Below are 26,132 nucleotides of genomic sequence, written 5' to 3'. Positions count from 1 at the left end.
ATATATTGAACGTGATGTTTTTCGCACATCTAAATTTCTTTTGTTTAGTTTTGTTAATTGTTATCATCGAAAATGATTGGTTTAAAAATTAAATTTATAATATAAGTGGTCTTTTTTTTTACAAATATTATAAATGTTTAACTATATTGCAAGTGTGTGGCTTGCAGTGAGTTCATGGCTTATATATATAAAAAGGTAACAACTATCTGTGTTGCTTGTTGTTGATCAAGTTACAAAACCACTTAACATGACAAGAGTTGAGAGTCTGAACAACGACGCTATGGTTCTTGTTGCTTCCAACCGCCTAATCTCAAACCGGGATTGTAGTTTGTGACGAGGCAGAATTCGTTTCCAAGCTTGTGGGAGTGATGTGGGTACTGTTGTAAAACAAGGTCTCGGAGGCTGAGACTCCCTGAGTACTCGCTACAAAGTAGGCTGCCGAGGCCCGAGTACTCCCCAAGTACTCTCCGCCTAGGCTGAGTACTCCCAGGTACTCTCAATTCCGACTAGGGAGCGTCTAGTGACGTTTGCAACCTAGTCTGTGGGTGGAACCCACATGGACGCAGAAAAAAGAGTTGGGGCTGCTCTATCATGCTGCACTGTGCATCTGTACAAATCAACCAGAAATTCATTTGCACAGCGTAAGGCTATGTGTAATGGGGTCACCCCTGCTAACCTGGACGTGAACCCATCATGAAACACCACTCCGGCCCTTAGTTATGGGGCGTGAGCTGCTTAACTCAGCAAGTGTTGAAGACCATAATTTGAGAAGGTAGGAATTGATTAGGAGGGCCAATTAAAAAAAAAGCGAGTGTCACCCACTTTTTGTTCATCCACGCGTTTCATTTAAACGATATTTTAATGGGTAGTGGGTAGCTTGTGAAACCATTACACATTAAAGGTGAAAAAAGTGAGTGAGAGCTCATGACTACGTGACAGTGATGTGACATTCACTTTTTAGCGTGGCAATGTAAACGGATTAAACCATTACACATATGAAGTTTTGTTCATTTCTTTCAGTATTTTAAAGATCCTAGTATAGTAATGTCTTGTGGTAAGTGGTAATATATATGAAGATGCCGAAATATTATAAATGTGTTGCTTGTAGTAAGTTATAATATATATGAAGATGCCGAAATAAATATTATGTTAACATACACTCAAAAGGTTACAAAACCACTTATCAAGACGAGTTCAGAGTCTAAACAACATTAAAACGACGCTACGACTCTTCTTGCTCCCAACCGCCTAATCTCAACCCAGGGTCGTAGTTCGTGAAGAGGCGGAACTCGTTTCCAAGCTTGCTAGAATGCTGTGGGCGGAACCCACATGGACGCAGACCTAGAAGTTGCGCTGCTCGATCATGCTGCACTGCACCTGTACAAATAAACCACAAATTTATTTATACAGCCTAAAATGGTTAAAAAAAAAAAGAAGAGGAAAATAGTCTGACCTGTGAGTAAAAGCAAGTATGATTCTCCAGGTTTCTTAAGAAAACTAACTGTTTCGGATACTTTTTCCAAGCATTCCTGGCTCTGCAATGAAAAAATAACCAGCATAACTTGAACACGCTTCATTTTTAAATAAAAAATACAAAAAAAAAGTATGCAAGTTGAAGATTTCAGTATTCAAGTGAGACGCAGAAACCATAAATAGTAGTCAAGTATCTTCACATGCTATGAGAAACAAATGATATGTTCTCATAATTGCAGCTCGGATATAAGTTCATGAGACCAAAGAGATGCGTGAAATCTTGAATAGCATACGGTATTGGATAAGAAATTACCAGGTAAGGAGGATCTGCGACAATGATACTCAATGACTGCTTCATTGACGATGGGAGCTCTAATGGTTCGTTATAATCATAATAAGTGAATTCATTCCCGTATTGCTCAAATCGCTTGTCGTATTCCAGAAGTTGCACAGGCAAATCAGGGTGCAGTTTCTGAAACAAGAAGAAATATTAATTGTTACCTACAATTTGCCCTATGATAAACGTCATATTCGGTCATTTGTGAACCATATCATTTTACTTCTAATCTTTTCTTGTCAATAGCTTATACAGTAAAACTTTATCCACATCTCAAACTCAACCATAGTTGTTAATGGCGAATAGCGACAAATAGCGATAAGGTACCTATATGTAGGGGTGTAAACAAGCCCACAGGCTCGAGAGCTACTCGTTATCGGCTCGGTTAAAAGCTCGAACGAGCCGAGCTTTAACGAGCCTGAGCTCGAGCTCGAGCCTGAAATTGAGCTCGTTTAGTTATCGAGCCTGAGCTCGAGCCTGAAATACAAAGCTCGTTTAGGCTCGCGAGCCTAAACGAGCCCAAACAAAAATTTATTTATTTTATGTATAATATAAGAATAATGATGATAACATTGGTGAGCCGAGCTTTGGCTCATTTAAGCGATACTGAAGCAAGCCCGACCTGAGTTTTTAGCTCGTCTGAGGTTGTTCTTAAAATAGCTCGAGCCGAGTTGAGCCGAGCTTGAGCTTTGGGTTTTACTCGCGAGCCGAGCTCGAGCTCAAATAAGTAGGCTCGAGCCGAGCCGAGCTTCATAAAAACATGACGAGCCGAGCTCGAGCCGAGCTCGAGCCGAGCTCGAGCCCAGTCAAGCTCGGCCTCGACCCGGCTCGTTTACACCCCTACCTATATGCTACATAGCGAATAGCGATAAACAACGGGCGGCTATTTTATAAATAGCGATACACTAGAAAAAAAATTATATGTATATAATATCAAAATACCCTGGTATATATGGTATTTTACATGTATATTTAACAAAAACTTAAAATCCAGTTATTTTATAGCTCTATTTAATTGCTATTTATATTAAAAAAACAAAACAAAAAAATAAATTGTCACTATTATCGTTACAACCCTAACAGCGGGCCTAGACCTATACGCTACGTAGCGCGCTATAGCGATCCCTACGCTTGCTATTGACAACTATGAACTCAACAGATCCGGATAGAAGAAAATTAAAAACATGTATACAGCATAATTCAAAGGGCATTTTTAGAATATCAATAAATATGAAAATGTCAAAATGCTACACTTTATCAAGTGTAATAACAAAACTAGACAACAATTTACAAAATCATCAATGCGGAAAACGCAGAATTTGGTTTTACAAAGATCGCCGTGATGCGCGCAAATCACGCATGCGAGGCGTTCGTTATTAAAAAATCCTAAAAGTTATTTATACACAAAATCTAAACCTGTTAACACTTAACTAACTTAACTTCTAACACTAAAATACAAGTTACTCTCATCATGACATCATCCATCGTGATTTGTTCAAACGATGGTCTAGTTTTTTCAAATACTCAAACCACCACTCAATCGATAGCCAGAGGCGCTGTTCAATCAGATTCGAAAAACTTACACCTACTGCAATCAATCACAGTCCAATTTGTTCAAATATAAACCAACCGCTAAAGCAGCTCATTAACGACGTCATGTGATGCACTCATAAGTCCTGTTCTATTCTATCACATTAGCCCTAACTCTAGATCAAACAGATTAAAACTCAATACACCAAACATTTTAACAAACAGTGAGTTTGAACGTGTGAAGATACCTTGAGATAAACGTAGAGAGTAGGGCAAGCAATACAGGCAACAGAAGGTGGATCCTCCATGGACGTATACAGTGCGTGAACTTCTCTCGCAACTGTCTCCGCCGTTTCACGGTCGTACCAAAACTGGCTGAGCCGCCAGTCCTCCGTCACTAACGCCACCTCTTTCTCCTCCGCCGCCGTAGCTCCGTCGTTGTCTGCGGCGACTGAGCGGTTCTGTTCCGAGAGGAACTCTTTGAGAGCTTCTAGAGCATGCGCACTCAGCGTCGGAGTGTCGTCGTCATTGGCGCCGGCACCGGCACCGGCGACGGCGTTGTGATTGGTCTCGTCTTCCATTTTGCTAGGGTTTGCTGAATTGGAGTCGTCGAACAGAGTAGTTTACTCGCTTTCAAAGGCTGTTTGATAAAATTCTAAAAATATTTTTTTGATTTAATTTTTAACGCCAACTTCATCGGGTATTTATTTGAACAAACCTTGTAAAAAAATCTTTCTATTTTTTTACAACTACTTGTTGCTATGGCCTTAAAACTTACTTACTGCAATAGTTACAGTCTAGCAGTAGGTAACTGTATTTATCTTGTGGTTGTGGTTTATAGGTTGATGGTAAACAAAGGCTACAGTGAGATTAGATTCGCCATGACATCATAGCTCAGTGGTATCTTACGGTGGATGGGGTGTACGCGGAGAGTGAGTGCGGTGAGGGTTGTCCCCGATCGGGAACACCGCCGCCATCAATGCGGGGACCCGAATCGGGGGGTGGTTTAGGCATGGAGTCACCGAGTTAATTTGCACGAGAAAAGAGGAACGGTCAAAAAGCAACGGTCCGATTTTAAAAAAAAAATTCACTTTTTTTAAACATATATAAATAACCATCTCATTCACTCCATTTTTTTATACTCAAACCATATCATTCTCACACATTTTTTATACTCTCCAACCACACCCACTTCACTTTTTATTTTTTATACTCTCAAACCACACCCCCTTCACACCGAGCAATGGAGAACCAACCCCGCGAGGCCAAGAAAAAAACTAAGGGACGGATCTCGAAACCGTCTCGTGATGGTTCGAGCGGTGCAAATGCTCAACCACAAAAAAAAGGGCAATCAACAAAACCGCGATAGTTTTTGGCGTAAGATTTTAGAGCATTTTAACAAAACTGTCGGTGGAAGTAACCGGACCGTTCATCAAGTACGGTCTAAATGGAACCCGATGATGACGAAAATAAACTTTTTCAACGGCCTATACCAACAAGCGGTAAAAATTATATTTTTTAACATTGTATATTTTTAATTTTTTTTTTCTAAGTTCATATTTTTTTATAACATGTAGGATCGCACACGAGGAAGCGGATGTAAGGATCTCGACGTGATGAAAGTCGCGTTAAAAGAATTTAAAGATAGATTTCCGAACGGTTTTCAACACATCGAGGCGTGGGAGGTCGTTCGAAGACACGAGAAATGGGCCCAAGTCCCATTGATGGGTGAGGAAGGTGAAGGTTCGGCACATAAAAGAAAGCCCGTTGACGTGGACCCTTCGATACCGGATATGAACGAAGACCACTCGCCACAAAGACCACAACGGCGAGACAAGCGTCAAGCTACATCGTCCGAGGGAAGCTCGGCCGAGTTGGCGGCACAATTCAAAGTGTACACCGCCATGAAAGAAGCGAAGCAAGCGGTAGAATTGGAGGCGATCGAATTGAGGAAAAAAAGAGAGTCGGAGGCTCGCGAGCTCATATCGGAACAACGCGAGACGATGAAAAACTACAATTACGATCGAGATAAGAAAACATTCCTTAAGCCGCACGACGATGTTCCGCCAAGTATGTTGCCGTTCATCCTCGCCCGAAAGCGCGAAATCGCTAACAAGTACGGGTGGCCATGCGATTTCTAAAATTTTAATTTTCTAGTTTTAATGTAATTTTTATTTTCTACTTTGAATGTGTTTTTTATTTTCTAGTTTGAATGTATTTTTTTAAAATTTAATGAAATGTCTTTTATTTAATTTATAAACATGCATAATTTTACAAAAAAAAAAAATAAAATCGAACTCACCTAAGAGGGGAGTGCCGCCATTAAAAAGGGGTATTATGGGAGTATTAGAGGGGAGTTGACGTGGCACTATTTGGTTGGTTATGTGTAAGAGAGGGGACTCACCTCTTAGGTGAGCACCCCTTACACCCTTAGAGTGGGATAAGACTTAGGGACCAATTGGTCCTGCGCTCGATTTCCAAAGGTAGATTTTCTCATATTTATTGGGTTTCCCTTTGAATTGATGTATAGACATTATTGATTAGTGGAGATGGATATGATCGGGTGGTTCCGCTGATGACACAATGATACTTCAGTAGTCTGTCAGTGATCCAAATCTACCGTTCAAAAAAAAGTGAGATTAGACTCATTAGAGGGGTGTTTGGCCTAGCTTTTACTTTTTGGCTTATGCTTATATTTTAAAGTAGCTTATAACTTATTTTCTATCATTTGCCCTTACACAAAGAAGCTTCTTCAAATAAACTAAAAAACCATCTTCAAATAAGTTTCTTCAAATTAGCTTATATAAGCTAATAAGCATAAGCTTAAAAAGGTAAACCAAACACCAAGTTAAGCTTATTTTGTAAAAAAAAAAAAAGCTAGGCCAAACACCCCTTAGATTGTGTGAGTTATAAAGAAAAACTTAAAAACTTACTTTGGGACAGGGATGAGTAAATGGTACCCGGTACCGGCATCAAACCGGTACCGGTACCGGTACCGAATTTGCCGAACCGAGTACATTTTCGGTACCGACTTTTGACATTTTCGGTACCGGTCCGGTACGATACCGGTATTTACCGGTTTTTACCCTCAAATACCGGTACTATACCGGTACCGAACCGTACCGTACCGGGTATATTCGGTACCGATACCTACTCTTGGGGATTTTTAGTACCGGTACTTTCAGTTCCGGTACTGCTCGGTACCGAGGTCATCCTCACTTTGGGTTGTGAGTTAAAAAGAAAATAAAAAATTTAATTTGGGCCTAAAAATCAACACTTTTGTTGTGTTATCGACAAGCCCAAAACCTTTTCTTACAAAGGCCCGTTTCGATAACCCCACCGGGATCAAAGTCGACGAAACGTCGAGAACCGTCGGTAAACCAAACAAACAAATAACGACTACTGATTTCCAGTTTCCTCTAACCAAATTGCAGCAAACGATGAGATCAAACATTGTCTCTGAGGTATTTCATCAAACACCTTGCACTCGTTTCAATTTTCTCGCTTCAACTAGTAACAAGTAGCTTTAATTTCAATTTCAGCATCTTCATACACCTGTGTGTGTTCGTATCTCTTACTTTTTCAGCAAGAAATGGTAGTTTATTACTAGTTAAGTAAGATTTGTTCCTAATTCGATGAGAATCTAAAAATTGGAATCTGTAGGGTTTTATAGTGATCATTACACAAGTTTCAATTGCTATGTTGTAGTTTCTAGTATGTTCTCAGTATTTATATAATTAGGTTTAACTGAATCAGATTGAGAATTGAGAACTCATAATTATCTGATTGTGTGATTTCTAGATTGTTCTTATGACATTATGTTGATCAATTTGAAACATGGATCTAATACCTAGATAAGGGAAATGGATACTTGTTAACAGAATGATTGATTGCAGCATCTTCGTGCACGTGTGTGTGTTCGTGTCTTGTACCTTTTCAGCGAGAAATAGAAGGTTGATAATAGTTGAGTTAGATTTGTTCCTAATTTGATGACAATCGAATTAGGAATCTATAGGGTTTTAAAGTGATCATAAGTTCATAACACAAGTTTCAAATGCTAAGATACTGCGTAGAAAAATTAGGTGATTGAGTGCTATCCTGTATTTATTTTAGGTTTAACTGAATCAGAGTGAGACAGGATTTGCTAGAGTTGCACCTCTCTAAGGACATGGTCCAGGATAGGAGTTCGTGGAGACGTAAGATTGAGGTTAAGGACTTTTAGGACGATAGTTTGGTTTAACATTAAACTCGTTCTTTAAGAGCTTAGGATGTTGGTCTTTTCTAAGGAGATTAGCGTGTTGATGTGCTTTGGGGGCCTTTGCATGTTATTGCTTGTCTGTGTGTTTTTATGTTATGTTGTATGTCACTAATTGTATATTTGCTAAAAATATCTTTAGTGCACTGTTTATGTTGTTTTTTTAGTAGCTATGTGCCTTGTATGTTTGGATGTAACTTTGATATCTGGATATGGCGTTGGAGCTGGGGGTCTCACCGGAAGCAGCCTCTTTATCCCTTGGGATAGAGGTAAGGCTTGCTGATAAGATCCAAACTGATCCTCTCAATCAAATGCACAATCATCTCCCTGCATAATTAAGATATTATCCCATGATTTCAGCAGCCATGATTCAGCAACTATTTCAAAGGCTAAAATAAGGGGAAACTTCCAGCAATCCTCAAGAATAAATAGGCCTTTAGTCATCTATTTTCTTTGTCCAGTTTTTATTCATTATCGTGTCTTATGTTTGGAGATTTGCCTATCTCGAATCAGGCTAACTATCCCTTATTTTCCCTATTTTTATTAATCAAATTCTCCAGTTTCTATCATTTGGTTCCATTGCCGGGAAGTTGAATGACGCCTACAACCCGGAATTTGGTTATCTCTGCCCAGTTATCAGCGATTGCGGCACGATTAGACGCCATCTTAGCAACCATGGAGGATGATATTGCAGCCATGAAGGATGATGTTGCAGCAATCAAGACCTTGGTTTTAAATTGCGTGATGCGCTCCGATGCGTTTGGTCCAAAAATCTGATGCGTGATGCGTAATGCGTGATGCGAACGCATCACGTATGCGATGCGCTCTTTATAAAAATATACTAAAAAATTATTTATACTAAAACAATCGACATAATAAGATAAGAATTGTGCTTTTTGGTTCAAATCAAGCTTCCTAAAATGTTTCTAGAACCATAAAAAGTGTTTAGGAACCATAATGGTTCAAATCAAGCATGCTAAAATATTAATTATTGAAAAAACCCAACCCATTTCATAAAATCTGGGAAAAAAAACGTAACAAACAATGATGCGTGCATCATGGCGCATTTTGCGAAGGGCGCATTACGCGCAATTGTCGCAATATCACCGCATCATGTAAATGCAACGCATCAGGTGTTGCGATGCGCTCTTACTAGCGCAACGGGCGCATCACGCATTATGCGCGCATTATGCGCGCATTTTAAAACCAAGATCAAGACTCAAATGATTAGGGATGGCAGTTACTGTGAAGAAATCAAGAATCAGATGATCATGCACACAAGTTTCAACCCAGATGATCTAGATCCCAAAGTCATTGAGAATCACCAGAAGTTTGAGCGGGTTGATTACCGAAGTCAATCGCCAAAAGATCAAGAAATCGAAGGCGATGAAGATGATGATTTCATTCCAAATGTTAATTCGCCTAAAGAAAATGGTCCTATCCAAAGTACTCTTCATCACTCAACCAAAGGTGCTGAAGTTTTGGATCTAGATCATGTAAGGAAGGACCCACAAGTGGTAGGGAAGAAGACGGTTCCCAAGTTTCCCAAAGAAGCTGCAAATCGGAGAGATGGTAGCAGAGACGTGAAAGACAACCACCATGGTCCACCGAATGTTGTGGCCAGGCTCGATCTACAACCACAATCCGGTTGGGCTAATCTATTGGTTTATGAAGCGTGTCAACCTATAATTGAATGGCTCATCGCTTGGCACAACTATTGGATAATCGACTTGAGGACAAGTCGTTTTACCAGGCGGGAAGTAATGATAAGATCCAAACTGATCCTCTCAATCAAATGCACAATCATCTCCCTGCATAATTAAGATATTATCCCATGATTTCAGCAGCCATGATTCAGCAACTATTTCAAAGGCTAAAATAAGGGGAAACTTCCAGCAATCCTCAAGAATAAATAGGCCTTTAGTCATCTATTTTCTTTGTCCAGTTTTTATTCATTATCGTGTCTTGTGTTTGGAGATTTGCCTATCTCGAATCAGGCTAACTATCCCTTATTTTCCCTATTTTTATCAATCAAATTCTCCAGTTTCTATCACTTGCCTACATCTCACCCTCCCCAGACCCTACCGATAGCTTTGCTATAAGTGGGATTTACTGGGTATGGTTTTTGTTGTTGAATCAGAGTGAGAATTCCTAATTATCTGATTGTGTGATTTCTGGATTGTTGTTATGATATTATGTTGAATTACGGATCCAGTACCTAGATAGGGGGAAATGGATAATTGTCAACAGAATGATTGATTTTTTTTATAGATATTGAAATTTGGGTCGGTGTAATGGTGTTTATGTTGGTACTGAATTGATTTGTGTTCTGAACAGGCAGGTTTGCCTACAAGATTCAAGCAATGGTGGGAAGGCATGCCGTTTCTTACGTCTGTGGTGGTTGCGGTTTGCACTGCGATATACCTGGTTTGTCTTTTGATAGGATACGACTCTTTTCTAGAAGTATGCTTCTTGCCCTCTGCTGTTATTTCAAAGTTTCAAGGTCTGTACTCTGTACTGATTTTATTCTGAGTAAATGAATAAATATTGTATTTTATGTTATGTATTTACTTTTTTGAACGCGACGGTCTCTTTTCCTTTGCAGTTTACAGGGTTTTCACATCTATTTTATTTCACGGTTCAATACTCCATCTTGTTTTCAATATGATGGCCCTAGTTCCTTTAGGCTCAGAGTTGGAAAGAGTTATGGGTTCAATCCGTCTGTTATACGTGATTGTTTTGTTGGCTACAACTAGCGCTATCTTTCACCTTTTAATTACATTAATAGCTGCCTTCAATCCGGTTTACTCATATAATCATTTCATGGACGAGTGTGCGATTGGCTTTTCGGGTGTTCTATTCTCCATGATTGTTATAGAAACAAGCTTAAGTGGAGTCCAATCTAGAAGGTTAGTTTCTTATTACGGTAAATTGCATTTTACGTCCTTTAAGTTTGAGCAAAATTGCAGGCGCTATCATTTAACTAACAAAATTACACTGGATGTCCTTTATGTTACAATTTCTCATCATGCGGTCTTTTTGCCCTAACCCAATTATTTTTTATGTTAATGCTTAACATGTGCCACCCACGTGAGGGTATAATGGTCATTATCACTCGAAATATATCTTCCACTTGAAGTTTCACGGGTAATTTTTATATTTATTTTGTTTTAGTTATTAAGTGAAAATGACCATTATGCCCTCATGTGAGTGGCACGTGTTAACAGTTAACAGAAAAAACTAACTGAGTTAGGGCAAAAGGACACCGCATGATGAGAAATTGTAACATAAAGGATTTCCAGTGTAATTTTGTTAGTTAAAGGACAACGCCTGCAATTTTGCTCAAAGTTAAAGGACGTAAAATGCAATTTACCCTTCTTATTATAGATACTAAATTACTGTTTTGGTAGTTTGGTACTGAACTACTGATCTATATATTCTCTTTTGTAGTGTGTTTGGACTTTTCAACGTACCTGCCAAATTGTAAGTATCTGTATCTGTTATCACGCAATCTCATTTGTTTTCACTTTTTTTTACGTTACGTCAATTGAATTCATGATTGAAACGTGCTTCAGGTATCCATGGATGTTATTGGTGGTGTTCCAGCTTCTTATGACAAACATCTCATTACTTGGACACTTATGCGGGATTTTATCTGGATTTGCGTGTACGTTTTTTTTTCCACTCTTCGACCTAAGTGTTCTTCCGTATTTTATTGTTCTTGTAACACATTTTTTTCCCGTTTCAGATACGTATGGTTTATTCAACTTTATAATTCCGGGCAGCTCTTTCTTTTCGGGCATAGAATCTGCTTCTTGGCTTGTAAGTATCATTCAGAGCAAGGTTTAAAAAAACGGAAACGAGTTTCGAGGCGTTTTCCCTTCGCCTCACGAGGCGTAAGCCTCGAGGCGAACCGAGGCGGAATTAAAAAATAGATATAAAAATTATATATCTAATACAGACATAAATTGCTTGAAATTGACTCAAAAAGTCAAAAATATCAAAAACTAATATCAAAAACCCATGAGGCGTACCTGAGACGCAGCTTTTGTAGCGCCTCAGCCCTTCTGAGGCGCACATACAACAAAAAACCCCTGAGGCACGCCTCAGAATCGTTTTTTGGGCGTTTCGCCTTGAGATGCGCCTTGAGGCGCACGCCTCAAACATTTTTTAAAACCATGATTCAGAGTCATTGATAATATATTAACTGTTTCTGTTGTTAATATTTCTTCTCTTTGTGTTGTTTTGCAGTCAACTTGTGTGCGTAGACCGAAATATATAATGTGCACAGGTGGTGATCCTTCTGGATACATCCCTACATATACCACTCGTAACACAACATCCAGGTAGTTTGTCTCTTTTAATCTCAAAATTTGACTATTTCAACCCTTTTTAGCAATGTATCCTTTAAAAATGTATATTTATATAATTATCAGTGAATCTATGGCTGGGAATATGTGGACAAACTTGTCTTCATGGATGCCACGTAGAGAGGTGCTTCCGCAGGTATCAATTACGTACGAAATTGATGTAAATTCATTAAGGGTGTTAATACCCTTTATACGGGTCATATAGGGTTATGCGGCTCGTATAGAATAATCTGACATCACAAATATTGGGTCGTATAATGCTATACGGCTCGTATAGATGGAGAAAATATTGGGTCGTATAACATTATACGAGTGGTATGACTTTATACAGGTAGTATAACGTTATATGAGGTTTGGGTCGTATAGCATTAGCATTCATTATATGGGTCGTATAACATTCTATACAGGTCGTATAATGTTATACGGCTCGTATAGATGGAGACAAAAAACATTCTCTGACATTTCTTTTGTGCAACATTTTCCTATACGACCCGTATAACTCTATACGGGTCGTATAGATGTAGGGGTGTAAAAATAGTGGGAGCCTTCATTGATTGTTAGGAAATGTAATAACTATATCGAAGCGTACAAAGTGTTGGTGTTAAAATGTAATATCTTATATCATGAACTTGTGTATTTTTTTTATTTTTAAATTTTATGCAGTCAACAGAAGAAAATAGCAGATTCCCTGGGCGTGGAAGGACACTTAGTGCACCTCAAAGCGAAACGGGCCCCACCAATGGTAATGACTCGAGTCTACAAGCTAGACTTTTAGAAAGTGGCAACAGCCCGGTTCACCCGTCGAGTCAGGAAGCAATAGATGCAGGACAACAGAGAATCAATAGAAGGTATTGCAATTCTAAGTTAGCGAGTTTGCATTTGCAGTTTATTCGTGGGTAGAGGTGTCAATATGGGTAGGATAACCAAGTTGTCGGGAGTATGATGGCAGCAACCATGATAACAAAGCTCTTCTTGCTACTTACGTGAACCCCATAAATATCCACATGCAAGTGGAAACATGTTGCTTAAATTATCGCCTTCCAGAATCAAGAAAGCTGTAGCAATCAAATACAACTCTAGGTTCATAGTGACTAATACAAGCGTTTTTCAAAAGTTAAAAGAGTTATTTATTTTCAGAAAAATAAACTAAATATATTATTTACTTTATCACTGGAATGAGCTTACGGGATAAACTTGAGGTTTGGAGATTATCTTGAAGTTCAAAAGAAACGAGATTGAGTATAAGGCTATAACCGATTGGCAGCCATCCTCCCCTCTCGTTTGTGTTCAGCCGAGACAGAGAGATAGAGAGAAAGTGGGAAGCTTCTGGGCAACGTTGGGGAACGGAAACTAGGTGGTGCTAGTAGGTGTTGAATCTCAACAATGAATTATGACTGAACCGAGGGTGGCGGGCACCGAGTGGCGGTGGCTCTGAGCGACAGCAGTGATGAGGGGTGATCAAACGGATTTGTTTACGCATTTTACTAACAATTGTGATCGAGTTAGTCGATTAGTAGAGTTTTTATCCACTAATGAATATAAAATAATTGTGAAAATCACGATTATGGGACGTCTAGAAAGCGAGATGTTTCGATATTTGTTGTGAATGGTTGACGGTTGTTAATAGAAGAAGAGGCTAAGGTGATTAACATTTATTTTGCGATCAATGTTTGCAAAAGTTATTGGTTTCAAAGATTACAGGCTAGGAGAAATCATTACTTGTATATATGTGTTTATAAAGTCTGCTGCAAATTAAAAGTATCTTAAATACTGTAGGGGACCTTTGGGCAACCTCATATGCAATAGGGGATCTTTGGGTAGCCTTGTGGTAGTTGAATCGTTGTAGAGGACCTTTGGGCAGCCTCATAAGTGATATAGGAACTTCAACTAGCCTTGTAGTAGTTAACTAGTTATTTAGCTGTAGAGGACCTTTGGGCAGCTTCGCGAGTGACAGGTCACAGGAGGACCTCCGGGCAGCCTCACAAGTGACAGGAGTCACAGGAGGACCTTTGGGCAGCCTCGCAAGTGACAGGAGGACCTTCGGGCAGCCTCGCGAGTGACAGAAGGACCTTCAGGCGCCTCACAAATGATACGGGAACCTTCGGGCTGCCTCACACGTGTACTAATCTTTGTGTTGGTACTTTAAACTGAGTTTTTTTCTGAAATAACGTGATATTTATCAAGAAACTGATTTGAAGTACTAAACGTTAGAACTTACCAGCATAAGCTGACCTTTTTAGCATGTATTTCAGGAGTGTTTGACCCTTCCAGTAGCAATGGTTAGGGAAAGACGAACTGAGCGCATCGATGGCTATTAGAGAGAAGACTTGGCACTACATTCGATGATTATGTTTTGTTGAACAATTCAGTAGAGTTAGGATCTATCAGTGATTTTTCATTTGTAAGACATAAGTTAGACTTCCGTGTTGCATTAAGCGCGTTTTACTTTGACTTTCAAAATATGTAAATCCAACCAAAGTCGCTTACCGGGAAATAAGGGTGTGATATGTTTTGATATTTATTATTGGGTTTAGCAAGAAGAGCTTTGTTATCATGGCTAAAACTGCCCCAAAAAACTACTTGTTTAATCAATTTAAAGGTTATTTGAATCATCTTTATTGTTTGTTTATAATTTAGGCAGCCAGGGATAGAGGCAACTGTTCCATCAGATGAAGAGATTCAAAAGCTTTTAGCAATGGGTTTTGATAAGGTATGCTATATTGATCCCCTAAATGAAGATATTCCCCTTCATTGTTCTGTCCTGTGTTGTAACCCCCCCCCCCCCCCCTCCCCCTCGTGTTTTCTAAAAGAAGTTTGGGGTTGTTTCAGACGCAGGTTGAAGTTGCCATAGCTGCTGCTGATGGGGATCTCAATGTAGCAGTTGAAATACTCATGACCCTACAGGTAAGTATATGCGCGAGTGATGTGGCAAAATAGGTGGGCTTGGTAACAGCTTGGTCCAGGTCCCGGGTTGAAGCCAAACGGTTCGGGCTGGGCTGAGTGACCCACGCACACCTTTTGTCTTTCTTTGTAGGACTTCAATGATTAACGTTTGTCATTACAATAATCAATTAATTTATTTTTAAGTAAAAAGCTATTTTTTGTTCCTGAGGTTTGGCCAGTTTTGCAACTTTCGTCCAAAGGTTTGTTTTTTCGCATCTGGATCCAAAAGGTTTTAAATCTTGCCGTTTTCGTCCAGCTCGTTAACTCCATCCATTTTTATTCATTAAGCCGGGGGTATTTCCGTTTGTTTTGTTAACTTAAAGGGGTATTCGGTCCTTTTCTGGGGTATTTGGTCTTTTTACATAAAGTGAAAAAGACCGAATTCCCCTTTAAGCTAGCAAAAAGACGGAAATACCCTTGACTTAACAGAGAAAAATAGATGGAGTTAACGGGCTGGATGACAATTTCAAACCTTTTGGATCCAGATGCAGAAAAATAAACCTTTGGACGAAAGTCGCAAAACTGACCAAACCTCAGGAACGAAAATGGCATTTTACTCTTTTTTTAATAAATAGTATACGAGGTCGGAGGGTTTGTTTATCTCTAAATTGGTTGATTTGTTTATCTCTACTGTGTAGGGTTGACTTGTACAGGCTGGTTGTTGATGAGCACATTAATACGACAGGCGTATGCAGCTCAAGGAGGTCCATGTTTGCGGGTATCTGCATCTATGTCTAATGATCTTTCTAATTTTACTTTCTTTTTTTAATCTTTTTAGTTTCTGTTTATACGCTTTTATACGGTAGTAACACTAACAATTAAAAAAATGGAAAATATCTGTTCTTGGTTGGGTTTAATGTAGTTAAACCATGTATAGGATTGATGATTGTTAAAACCCTCACCTTTTATGGACAATTAGTTTTTCTAGAGGTGGCAAATTGGCTGATTGATTTATGGGTCAAAACTGTCAAATAGGTTAGTCGTCTGTAACGAGTCACAACGGTAACTTTTGGTACATGTCATATGGGTCAGTCGTTTTGACGTGAAACAGTACCGTTTTATAAATAGATCGCGACATAGTGTGAAATATCAATTACCAATACAAAAGTTATATGATACTCAATTACCAATACAAACTTGACAGTGTAAACAATACAGCGAGTCGTGAATAACTTACATTAAGTATTAAGATTCATACATAAATTCGACAACATGGTCTCCATTTACTTAAACAACACTATAAGGGTTTACGCGTAATTATTACACAACCAACACCACACTTATACGACTCACGGGAAATGACCAATGTAAATTCAGTTCAGTTTTCTGATGCCTTTGGGGGACGCACAATAAGAACTGGACAGTTTGCATGATGTGCACAGTAATCGCTAATGCTTCCAAGTACAGCCCTGCGAACGCGATGATTGACGGTTATTCCATTTTTAATAAAAATGGCATTTTTCAAATATTTAAGTGATAATTAAGCCTTTAAATATATTCTATAATACCTCTTGATCTGGCCTAGACCTCTGCTACCAACAACAAGAAGATCAATATTCATTTGCTCTACAGCTTCAACCAGTATCTCCTTTGGCTTTCCTTTCAACACCAAACACTCTGCTTTTATCTGTCAGAATTATAAAACATTTTTTATGTATATTTTCTGTCAGAAAATGCTTTCAAAATATTAGGAAAAAAAAAGAAAAAATGCTATTTAAAAACATGATTAACCTTATGCTGGTCACATAATTCCGAAGCACGAGCAAGGACTTTTGCTGCGCTTTCTTCCTCTGCTTTCTCCACTGATTCCCTCGCCCCAGATGTCGAAAATAAAACTGCGACGAATAAAATGTGTTATTAATCGGGTTTTGGATGACTTGTAGTTGAACCAGTGACCTGGTTTAGATGGTCAGTGGTTGGACATGTTTTGAGTAATTTTTTTTTTTTAAAAAGGTTAGCCTTTTTATATATTATATATATTTATATATAAATTATAAGATTTGAATCTGGACCTCTCATGCATAAATGAAAGTGTTTATCAACTAAGCTAGAGAAATAACAAACAAATGTATCCAATAAAACCTAAAAGATATTGGATCTTATATTACTTGATAGCTAATAAATTAAATGCTCCCCCGTTTAAAATATTTATTCATTATATTGTTTTTCTTTTCTATATGTTTTTTCTATTCTTTTAGATATAACCTCGTGGTAGTCTAGTAAAATCTCACCTGTAGCAAAAGCTACTATGCGGTCCATAATATTATATATATAATTTCTAAAACTCAATATTACGTCACCCAGTTTTTGGAATCTGGTTCAACTTGTCTGACCAAATGAATCAGTAGCATGGCCGGCTCCACCACTTACCAGGACCGACAGAAAGGGCAGTGTAAGTCGGTTGAAAGGGAGGTTGGACATGAACCACCGTGACAGACTTGTTATCCGTTGCATCATGGTGGAGGAAAAGATGTTGAAGGGCCCATTCGAGGGCGTAGAAACTCCCTTCACTCTCATCCACAGCTATCCATATCTTCATTGCGGTCTTCTGCTCCGCTGTCTCCTCAACATTATTCATCGGTTGCACCGCGTTCTCTTCACCTCTGATTACTGTCTCCATACCTTTGTTTCAATGTTGGAGAAATGATAGTGATCCTAGACTTCTATCATTCTATGTGTATTTATAGAGAGAATTGTACGTGGGTGTCCTTATTGACGTTATAATATTTAGTTAGTTGCACATCATTTTAACACTTTGTGCTATTATTGAATTTATTTATATAAAAATGATTTGTATAAAATTTATATGCCGATTGAATTGGCCAAATGTGAGTGGAAAAGTGATTTTTTTTTAGTTTGTTACATGTAAAACTAATGGTTATTCGGTTTTACTTTCTTTTTTTCCCCTAATAAATCTTTCCCTTGTCTACTATGAGATTAGATACCTCAACTTTAGGCTATTAGGTGATACTTCCCACCATCATCATCCTTCACGTCACCGTCTTATTACCCCATCCTTCACCATCCTATGGGGTGTGATAATGTCCCTTTTTATTCCTTCCCCTTCCTTTTTTTCTTATTTTGAGAGAAGAGACACGTGGATCGTTCCAGGCGTGGAGATCTCCACGATTGTCATGGCCCTAGGCTCGTGGGCGGCGGTGTTTTAGGGGGTCACGCTCCCAAGTGGCAGCTTCACGGGCCGACCACAAGCTCCACACCTAATGGTCTTATAGGAAGACACATTTCTAATACACCTAGATACCTCTAAACTACAAGCTCTTTGCTCCTTAACCATTTGTTATTGACTCGCCCCCTCCACGTGGCTGGTGAAGGGGTGTTACACACCGCCCCATGGGGCATGAAAAGGAGGGGGCTGTAGGGGTGTTCATCGTACCGAATATCGAATTTTCAAATTATTTGAATCGAATTATTCCAATAATTTTTATTTTCCCTTGAATTTGAAATCGTTTAAAACCTACCCAATTCGGTTTGGATTCGTATTTGAATAAAAAACCCAATTTGTATTCGATTAAAAATTCAAATTCGAATCGAATTCGAACAAATTCAATTTGATTTAGCTTCTTTAAAACATGTAAAAAAATATCAAAATGAAACATAAATTTTAAAGTAGCCACACGATATCATATTAAAAAGTTCCAAATAAAGTACCATAAGTCTAACATTCAAACAAGAAGTCAGGAATAACCATTCCACATTACAAGTTAATATTTTTTAGGGTTAGAAAGCTATTGATGGGTTTGTTACTTAGGTTTTAGTTATGGGCCATGTAGTTGGTTTGGTAATTGGTAATTTTAATACTTGGAATAAATTTTGAAAATAATTTATAGTATAGCCCAATAAAAGTTGTATATTTATTATATATAAAAATAATAAATAAAAAAGTATAATTTTATTCGAATTTCGAATTGAATATTGGAAATTATAAATTCGTATTCGATTTACTTGACTCAAATTTGAATTCTTATAATCGAAACGAATTCTCGATAATTGAATCAAACTTAATCGAATCGAATTTCAAATTTTTCTAATTCGAAACAAATTCTAAACGCTCCTATGGGGCCGTGACCCCCTTCATAGCGTGAAAAGGGAACATGTTGGTGGGTCTTATGCAGGGCTGGCAATTGGGTACCTGTTAAGACACGATTAGACATGTTTGACTGAAAAATACACCCTTTGACTTTTTTAATTTTTAAAATAATTAAAATTACAATGTTAGGATCTATCATTTATTCATCTTTGTACATAAAACATAAAACTGTTTTATAAACATGAGGTAGAAAGTAGTTAAACGAGTCGTAATCATGTTTGAAACTTATGTTGTGCGCACCGTCAGAAACCTGTTAAACCTGTTAAGACACGATTTGCCAGTGTTACTCTTATGACCATCAATCAAACAGATACTTTCTTTTAAAAAAATTATCTATATATACTGATTCTAACTTGGATAAATAGTGACTTTTCTTTGGTCTTTTTGTGCTTTTTTTAATTATTTTGCCACAAAAGTTAAATAATTTATTTTTTTGTTAGTTTTGTTTTACGTTTTTTCATTAATTTGGTCGTCATTCGGTTGCTACTTAGCATAATGTTTGGTGGTCACATTTGGTCCTTCAAGTTTTTATACCCACTACTTTCTAATGCGTATCAGTATAACTTCAACTTCATCCACGTTTTACGTCTTGTGAGCCTCTTGGTTTTAGAAATTCGTGTTTTTTACGTTTTTTCCTGGTTTTGATCGTTGTTCGGTTGCTAATTAGCATGGTTTTACGTCCTCTAACCGCAACGTAGGGGGCCAAGCAGGGGCGGACCCACATTGGTGCCACCGGGGTCCCCGGACCCCAATCTTTTTTAAAAAAATAGTAGATTCGGTATATTAAATTGTATATGGACCCCATAAATACAATTAGGTGGACACCATAGAAATAAAAAGAAAGCTGGTGTAGTGGTAAATCTCCCTCTTTTCCACTAAGAGGTCATGGGTTCAATCCTTAATAAGCCCATTTTTCTTATTTTTTTAAAAAATCTAGTTCAAACCTCACTTTAACTCGACCCGAACGAAGACCGACCCGAAAATGGACCCCATTGAAATAAAATCCTGGGTCCGCCATTGGGGCCAAGGCCAACAACTAGTTAATACTATTTTAATGGTGTGTAAAAAAAGTAAGTGAGAGCTCAATACTACGTGACAGTAACTTTGGGCTTTTTACGGCAGTGAAAAATTGCGAAATAATACCTTTTTTTTCTTTCTTATGAATTCAATGGTTTTCATCTTTTTGTTCTAGCCCCACCTTGCAACCTCCGATAACGGTATTCGCTATAGTGGAATACCGATAATAATCTGATATTCATGGGAACATGGATCATTACTTTTGTACGTGTCCTAAAATGATGCTTTCTGATCACAAATTTAGATCTTCTTTTTCATCTACAATTAACCAATCATGGTCTTTCTCTAGATATTAAAGTGTAGCTTTATTGATTTAATGATCGGGTTGATCCTCTCATATGATATGCCCACACTTGATATATTATTCATTGATCATTGAGGTTAAAGAACAAACATAAATATCATACGCCAAAGAAACTAGGGATATTAGATTTAAATTATCTCAACTTTCACTAATTGACCGATAGCACTCCCAACTTTCAACTTATTTTCCTTGACGTGACACTTGTGTGGTGACGTGTCATCTGACGTGGCATCTAATTTAGTTTTTTTATGATGTGACATCTGACTTAGCTTTTTTGATGACGTGGCAACTAATGTGGCACTGGTTTGGTGATGTGGCATCTGACGTCAGCAAACTGGGTTAGTGTTGGGTTAGTTTGGGAGTGATGTCGGAAAATAAGTTGAAAGCTAGAAGTAGTGTGATACAACTAACTACAAAATGAAAATTGAGAGTATTATCGGTCAGTTGGTAAAAGTTAAGGTTATTTAAATCCAATAAATTAAATTAAACCCCGTATTTTGAAGAATTACATATTCACATGCTTATCACTTCCTTGATATAGTCAACGGCTTACACTAGTAAAAAGCTTTTCATATCCAAATTAGAGGATTTAATTTAAACGAATGCTTACACTAGTAAAAAGCTTTTCATATCCAAATTAGAGGATTTAATTTAAAGGAATACATGACCATGCAAGAACTCATGTCTTCACCAGAAAATCATCTCAAATTTGATGATGAACTAAATTATCACGTAGATCTTTTAACCTTTGTAGGTAGAGTTCAAAATATATTATGGTTCTTACTTCATATGTTGGTGGATCTCATTCATCATCACCTAAGCAATTAGATATTTAGATATTTAGATATTCATATCCTTTATCCTCCACGGGTAAAGGTAAGGCTGGCTATATCTACCTTTCTTAGACCCTACCTTAGCTTTGCTATTGGTGGAATTTACTGAGTATAATGATAATGAATAGGGCTGTAAACGAACCGAACGTTCAGCGAACAGTTCGTGAACCGTTCGGCGGGAAGTTCGTTTATGTTCGTTCGTTTAATAAACGAACGAACATGAAAAAGAAATTTTGTTCGATTAGTTAAATGAACGAACATGAACAGAGGTCTCGTTCGTTCGATTGTGTTCGTGAACGTTCGGTAAGGTGTTCGTGAGCGTGTTAGTGAATATTTGTTGATTTGCGTTTGTTTATGTTATATGTTTGTGTTTGAATTGAAAATCTTTGTACTTTCTTATATTTTATTTGTACTTTTTATATTATTAAACTTTTATTTGTTTTATTTCCCTAACAATTAAACTAGTAAACCCACTTTCACGGTTTCACCTTGTTTATGCATCATTTCTCTTTCATTTCTCATTATTTACATCCACGAATACAATCGACATCCATTCCACAATAAGGGATTCAAGTAGTGTTACTCTCTGGGTCATCTATCTTTATCCTTCGTCGATTCGCCAAATTTATTTGTGTTCGTTTGGGTTCGTGAACCGTTCGTGAACACGCTCATTTCCTTAATGAACGAACACGAACATAAAATCTCGTTCGGTAAGTGTTCATGAACCGTTCGTGAACACATTTACTTCCTTAACGAACGAACACGAACAAGGCCTTGTTCGTGTTCGTTCGTGTAACACCCTTGCTATTATTTTAATGTTTTAGTATAATTTACGAAAATAAACATGTAATTATGATTACATATCAATTAAGAATACAAGTTAATTAAAATTTTTCTAAATTTTATAACGTTACATCATGATTGGTAAAAATTTCCCGTTTAGAAATAACGACTAAACTATGTGCGGAAGCTTGTAACTGCATTGTGTTCGGTCCTTCAACGAGCTTGATCTTCATCCGTAAGCTTACTAAAGTTTACCTGTAATCAAAACCAACATCAATGTTAGTTTTGATACTAAGATAACTAGTTTTATCAAGTCCCTTTACCAACAAATGAAAATACAATAAATTTTTCCAATTCATGCCTCCCGCGACACGCCGGAGGAGTCCCTTGTTCTGTCGCGTGTCGCGCCCCAATTACCGGATCTCGTCGCGTGGCGCGGGGGAAACTAATTTCCAGCAGGTCCGTTTCTGGACCTGCATTTTCTGCCCAGCTCAAGTTTTTTTTTTTAACAAAAATTAAACTTCAAATGGCCATAACTTTTAATCCATATGTCCGTTTTACACGATTCTTTTTCCTACGCGTCTGTAATTAAATTACGGACCCGTTTATCACCTTGGTTTGCATAAAAATCTGATTTATCCAATGTTGGCTCATAAGTCCTTTAGGTGATTATTCGACCCGTTTGGCATTATTATTTCACTACATGCTCTAAAAAGAAAATAGTTAATTCCTATCATTTTGCCCATCCCGGGCTTGTCAAACCTTAACGTTTTCGCTCCCATCCTAGAGTTTATGTAGATGTTTACATTCACCTATTCATTTGTATCTATCTAAGCATTTAACCACAATTTACTTCTTAGTCTACTTTGACCCGCAAATGTTTTTACCTATACTTTTTATATGTATCTAAGGGTTTCAAAATCAATAAACAAGTTTCTAAACAAACTCTAACGGTCGTTTACCCGAATCACCCATCAAGGGCTTTTTGGTCAATTCTAGTCTCTTATTTTAAGACGAAGTCTCTCACTAATTATTTGACCAAAAATAACACTTTTAACCACAACATAATTATGCGTACCTGGCTCGGATCAACATATTGACCCATTTTAATACCTTGTCTTCATTTATTTGCTATTTCATAGCTTCGCTAATTTCCGAGCCGTTCATCCTGCGAGCATGAGACTCGGCATACACTTATTAGTCGTTAATTGCCAAATAGTATCAATATTACCATTTGACCCGTTTTACCCTTTTTATTAGTTTAGGCTTACTTATAAAGTAGCCGTCAAAAACTCATTTTATCTTAGTCCTTTCGTGACTAATTTACCGTTCCACCCCGTTTCACCATTAACTATGGTTTTTAACATTTGTTTTTGGTTCCGACCCGTATCATTTTGCGTCGAAAACCTTATTTCGAATATTTTCTCTATTGTATTTATAACTTATAGAGTAGACACATATTCTATAAAAGGTGTAAGTTTCACTTACCTTGCATCCATGCCACGCTTTTCTTTCCGTACTTGCTCCGTTTGACCTGCTTCATCCACAAGCTTCCATCTAGCTTGCTAGGCGTCAAACTATCATCATATTTCGTAAGGTGGTTAGATTAGTCATAATCATTTATAACTATTCCATCCTACGGGTTTTATGTCGAATTTATCATTCGTCCATATCAAAATTATCATTCGATCTAATCATTGGTCTGTTTGACTTTTTAAAAGTCAATTGACTTATCAACATATTCAAATGCACATTTGGTTCAATGAACTCACTTAGGCATATTTCATCCGAACTCTTAACGAAATCAAATTTTACATACTAACTAGTAGGCCGCGATTTCATTTAGGCGTTTCATATCACTGAAAATGGGCTGTTTTTGGTGACTTGTTTAACCTGTTTACAAGCCTTCAAAAATTATGATTTTTTTGTGTGGCGTACCACTCGGAGGGTTAGACCTTGTGTTAAAATTTCAAGATCTAACTCTTTACCAAAAACTCGTAAAAATTCATTTACTAAGCTGCAATAAGATTCGTCACTTCTGACTGCAGCTTACGAAAAAATTCATTTAGAATTCCTCTTTTATCCGATCAACGAAATTCCAATTGGCGATTCTTCTAATCACTTAACACTATCTACAGTAAGAATTTGAGATCATAACTCAATTCCTAAATTGAGTTATGACATTCGTAATGGGCTGCAAATTCTGCCAGAAAACGCAACTTGAACCTTTGATACGGAAAAATTAATAAAACGCTCAATTTTTGTCGAAAAAATGCGATTCCAGTGGGGTTTTAAAGATATTTCCTGGAATTACATTTTAGACTCAAGAAACACATGTTTTTGTCATGTTTTATTCAGGTTACAGCCAATATAAGTCGGCTGTAAATTCTGATCAGGAGTTGTTTGAATTCAGCTTTCAATTTAAGCATGTTCTTGACATCATAACACCAATTTTTAGCAATCAAAACCCTAAAAACATCTCATACACGAATTTAACATCAACAAAATCTGAATTTACTTGTGCTAGGGATGATTTCAATATATACTTGTCTAGGGTTTACTCCTAAACACTATTTCACTTCAATATCATCCAAACAACATTCATGCAATACTAATTTTGGATTATAATTGTTCATCCAGAATTTTGAATAGAATCAAACAACGAATTTTGACATACCTTGTGATCCCCTTGATTAGGTGATCGTTTCTATGCATTCATGCATCAATTTAGGGCTGCAATTAGGCTTCAATTTGATGAATTTGTTGAACTAGGGTTTTTTACCCTTTCTTTCTTCTCCTGCGCTCTGGTCGATCGAACTCACTCAGAGGAGTGTGTTTTTCTCTTTTTTTTTTTTTATAAATATAAGTGTTTTAATTAAAACACTTTCTAGTTTCCCACATTTAGTCCCTCATGTTAGAGGTTTTATAAAGAGAGTTATTGGTCTTGATTTTCATCTTTTTATTCATTCACTTAATTACCCATTTATAACTAAGTTAATTATTTCTAGTTAACTTAGTAGGTTCCGGGGGTTATAACCTGTTTTATTTTAAGTCCCGTTAACTCGGGCTTCTTATAAACTTACTTTTCTCAAAGCATTTATTCTCCTTTTAATTAATATTAGGGTTATTTACTTAAATCCTAATATTTACCGGGTAAAATTTTCATCACTAACGGTACTTTACCCGTCTTTTAGTATTAACGTGGTTTGATTACCAAACCCGTTTTCAGGGTGTTACAAGTCTACCCCTTAAAGAGGTTTCGTCCCCGAAACCTTATTTACGTATTTCTTTTAATTTAGACTAATCGAACTTAGTTTCGTTTTCAAGATATTCATTCGTTCCTTTCGATCTAACGTTTTAATTTATATTGACGCGTACATCTTTCGTGTATAAGGCCTCGCGGGCCGTTATTTTTAGCTTATATCCTTTATCTTTAGTGACCGAGTTGTCACTTGACCGCTCATTCGCGTTAGGCTTGTTAACATGTTTTATCCTGCGCTTATCCTATATTAACAAGCGCTTGGTATTTGTCATGACACTATCTTGACTTCGAATAGTTTTACCGACTAGACTAATTAGTCGCCGTCACTTCATACCTCGTCACCCGGGTGTACTACGCTGCCATATCCGGCCTTACGTGTGTTTGCGGTTTCCTAAATCACCTCATACCACTTAGTTTGTTAAAACGTTGCTTTTGACTAAAAACTAAATTTTTAGTTTACGTCTTCTCATTATCTTACGTCTTTCTCTCATATCTAGGAATGTTACTTCCGAGGGTTTATTCCCTTCTATTATTATTTAATGCAGGGAATTATAACTAACTCCCATGCTTAACCCAAATGACCCGTGGGCTCTTTCACTTAGCCTCGTAGGCTATTTATTTAGATTTTCACCTTTTTACTTTTTTTTTTAAGGTGAGACCCCAACAGTTTGTTTCTTTCTATTTGTGACCCAAGTGTCTTTTTTTTGGTCCCGTAGACTTAGCACTACTTTTAATCCCGTAGGTCATGATGATCCCATAGATCATCTTTTATTCGAGTCTTTATTCAACTGTATATATACATATAGCGTTAAGGCACCTCCTTTTATGTTTAGAATTATTTACTTTTGATTTTTGGA

At 37.5% G+C, this 26,132-nt stretch overlaps 5 protein-coding genes and 1 long non-coding RNA gene across 10 annotated transcripts; 3 read left to right on the top strand and 3 right to left on the bottom strand.

Annotated features, from left to right (window-relative positions):
• Nucleotides 1-1,085: 1,085 nt before the first annotated feature.
• On the bottom strand, nucleotides 1,086-4,020 carry LOC110880436 (EEF1A lysine methyltransferase 1). The gene is made up of 4 exons (XM_022128959.2): nucleotides 3,589-4,020; nucleotides 1,787-1,945; nucleotides 1,454-1,535; nucleotides 1,086-1,377 (listed from the first exon to the last, which is right to left on the bottom strand). Exons 1-4 carry the CDS (start codon nucleotides 3,919-3,921, stop codon nucleotides 1,223-1,225), a joined length of 729 nt encoding a protein of 242 aa, XP_021984651.1. The 5' UTR covers nucleotides 3,922-4,020; the 3' UTR covers nucleotides 1,086-1,222.
• A 660-nt stretch (nucleotides 4,021-4,680) lies between these two features.
• Nucleotides 4,681-5,640, top strand: LOC118480443. Its single transcript, XM_035975296.1, has 2 exons — nucleotides 4,681-4,842; nucleotides 4,918-5,640. Exons 1-2 carry the CDS (start codon nucleotides 4,798-4,800, stop codon nucleotides 5,479-5,481), a joined length of 609 nt encoding a protein of 202 aa, XP_035831189.1. The 5' UTR covers nucleotides 4,681-4,797; the 3' UTR covers nucleotides 5,482-5,640.
• A 1,007-nt stretch (nucleotides 5,641-6,647) lies between these two features.
• Nucleotides 6,648-15,846, top strand: LOC110880401 (rhomboid-like protein 15). 2 transcript variants are annotated; one of them, XM_022128944.2, is made up of 12 exons: nucleotides 6,649-6,804; nucleotides 9,933-10,098; nucleotides 10,201-10,504; nucleotides 11,046-11,078; nucleotides 11,171-11,262; nucleotides 11,344-11,417; nucleotides 11,847-11,941; nucleotides 12,032-12,101; nucleotides 12,629-12,813; nucleotides 14,603-14,675; nucleotides 14,795-14,869; nucleotides 15,547-15,846. In XM_022128944.2, exons 1-12 carry the CDS (start codon nucleotides 6,781-6,783, stop codon nucleotides 15,550-15,552), a joined length of 1,197 nt encoding a protein of 398 aa, XP_021984636.1. In that variant the 5' UTR covers nucleotides 6,649-6,780; the 3' UTR covers nucleotides 15,553-15,846. The 2 variants fall into 2 exon arrangements, with proteins under 2 accessions (XP_021984637.1, XP_021984636.1); XM_022128945.2 differs by lacking the exons at nucleotides 14,603-14,675; nucleotides 14,795-14,869; nucleotides 15,547-15,846 and adding an exon at nucleotides 14,218-14,541 and having other exon boundaries at nucleotides 6,648-6,804.
• Nucleotides 8,174-9,607, top strand: LOC118480441. The gene is made up of 2 exons (XM_035975294.1): nucleotides 8,174-8,312; nucleotides 8,807-9,607. The coding sequence occupies exons 1-2, from the start codon at nucleotides 8,190-8,192 to the stop codon at nucleotides 9,416-9,418; spliced, it is 735 nt and encodes a 244-aa protein (XP_035831187.1). The 5' UTR covers nucleotides 8,174-8,189; the 3' UTR covers nucleotides 9,419-9,607.
• Nucleotides 15,847-16,001: 155 nt separating the features above from the next.
• Nucleotides 16,002-17,648, bottom strand: LOC110880426 (universal stress protein PHOS34). Its single transcript, XM_022128951.2, has 4 exons — nucleotides 17,279-17,648; nucleotides 16,640-16,743; nucleotides 16,417-16,535; nucleotides 16,002-16,317 (listed from the first exon to the last, which is right to left on the bottom strand). The coding sequence occupies exons 1-4, from the start codon at nucleotides 17,526-17,528 to the stop codon at nucleotides 16,227-16,229; spliced, it is 564 nt and encodes a 187-aa protein (XP_021984643.1). The 5' UTR covers nucleotides 17,529-17,648; the 3' UTR covers nucleotides 16,002-16,226.
• Nucleotides 17,649-22,059: 4,411 nt separating this feature from the next.
• Nucleotides 22,060-24,867, bottom strand: LOC110880389. Of its 4 annotated transcripts, XR_002559355.2 has the most exons (4): nucleotides 24,691-24,866; nucleotides 23,502-23,590; nucleotides 23,092-23,181; nucleotides 22,060-22,268 (listed from the first exon to the last, which is right to left on the bottom strand). It is a non-coding gene; the product is annotated as an uncharacterized LOC110880389 (long non-coding RNA). The 4 variants fall into 4 exon arrangements; XR_004862744.1 differs by having other exon boundaries at nucleotides 23,092-23,590; nucleotides 24,691-24,867; XR_004862742.1 differs by having other exon boundaries at nucleotides 22,060-23,181; nucleotides 24,691-24,865.
• Nucleotides 24,868-26,132: the final 1,265 nt, after the last annotated feature.

Source organism: Helianthus annuus, chromosome 1 (genome assembly GCF_002127325.2).
Source record: "Helianthus annuus cultivar XRQ/B chromosome 1, HanXRQr2.0-SUNRISE, whole genome shotgun sequence".
Lineage (NCBI taxonomy): Eukaryota > Viridiplantae > Streptophyta > Magnoliopsida > Asterales > Asteraceae > Helianthus > Helianthus annuus.
This window is presented reverse-complemented; position numbering and strand designations above follow the sequence as displayed.

Excerpts from the sequence above, each read along its gene's own strand:
- LOC110880436 (XM_022128959.2), bottom strand. The coding sequence starts at position 3,921 with ATGGAAGACGAGACCAATCACAACGCCGTCGCCGGTGCCGGTGCCGGC. Across the intron at positions 1,536-1,786 it reads TCGCAGATCCTCCTTACCTG|AGCCAGGAATGCTTGGAAAA; the intron begins GTAATTTCTTAT and ends TTTTCATTGCAG. Across the intron at positions 1,378-1,453 it reads ATACTTGCTTTTACTCACAG|GTGCAGTGCAGCATGATCGA; the intron begins GTCAGACTATTT and ends TTATTTGTACAG.
- LOC118480443 (XM_035975296.1), top strand. The coding sequence starts at position 4,798 with ATGATGACGAAAATAAACTTTTTCAACGGCCTATACCAACAAGCG. Across the intron at positions 4,843-4,917 it reads ACGGCCTATACCAACAAGCG|GATCGCACACGAGGAAGCGG; the intron begins GTAAAAATTATA and ends TATAACATGTAG.
- LOC110880401 (XM_022128944.2), top strand. The coding sequence starts at position 6,781 with ATGAGATCAAACATTGTCTCTGAG. Across the intron at positions 6,805-9,932 it reads GATCAAACATTGTCTCTGAG|GCAGGTTTGCCTACAAGATT; the intron begins GTATTTCATCAA and ends TGTTCTGAACAG. Across the intron at positions 11,263-11,343 it reads GATTTTATCTGGATTTGCGT|ATACGTATGGTTTATTCAAC; the intron begins GTACGTTTTTTT and ends TTCCCGTTTCAG.
- LOC118480441 (XM_035975294.1), top strand. The coding sequence starts at position 8,190 with ATGACGCCTACAACCCGGAATTTGGTTATCTCTGCCCAGTTATCAGCG. Across the intron at positions 8,313-8,806 it reads TGAAGGATGATGTTGCAGCA|ATCAAGACTCAAATGATTAG; the intron begins ATCAAGACCTTG and ends TTTAAAACCAAG.
- LOC110880426 (XM_022128951.2), bottom strand. The coding sequence starts at position 17,528 with ATGGAGACAGTAATCAGAGGTGAAGAGAACGCGGTGCAACCGATGAAT. Across the intron at positions 16,744-17,278 it reads TGCCCTTTCTGTCGGTCCTG|TTTTATTTTCGACATCTGGG; the intron begins GTAAGTGGTGGA and ends TATTCGTCGCAG. Across the intron at positions 16,318-16,416 it reads GGTCTAGGCCAGATCAAGAG|GGCTGTACTTGGAAGCATTA; the intron begins GTATTATAGAAT and ends TCGCGTTCGCAG.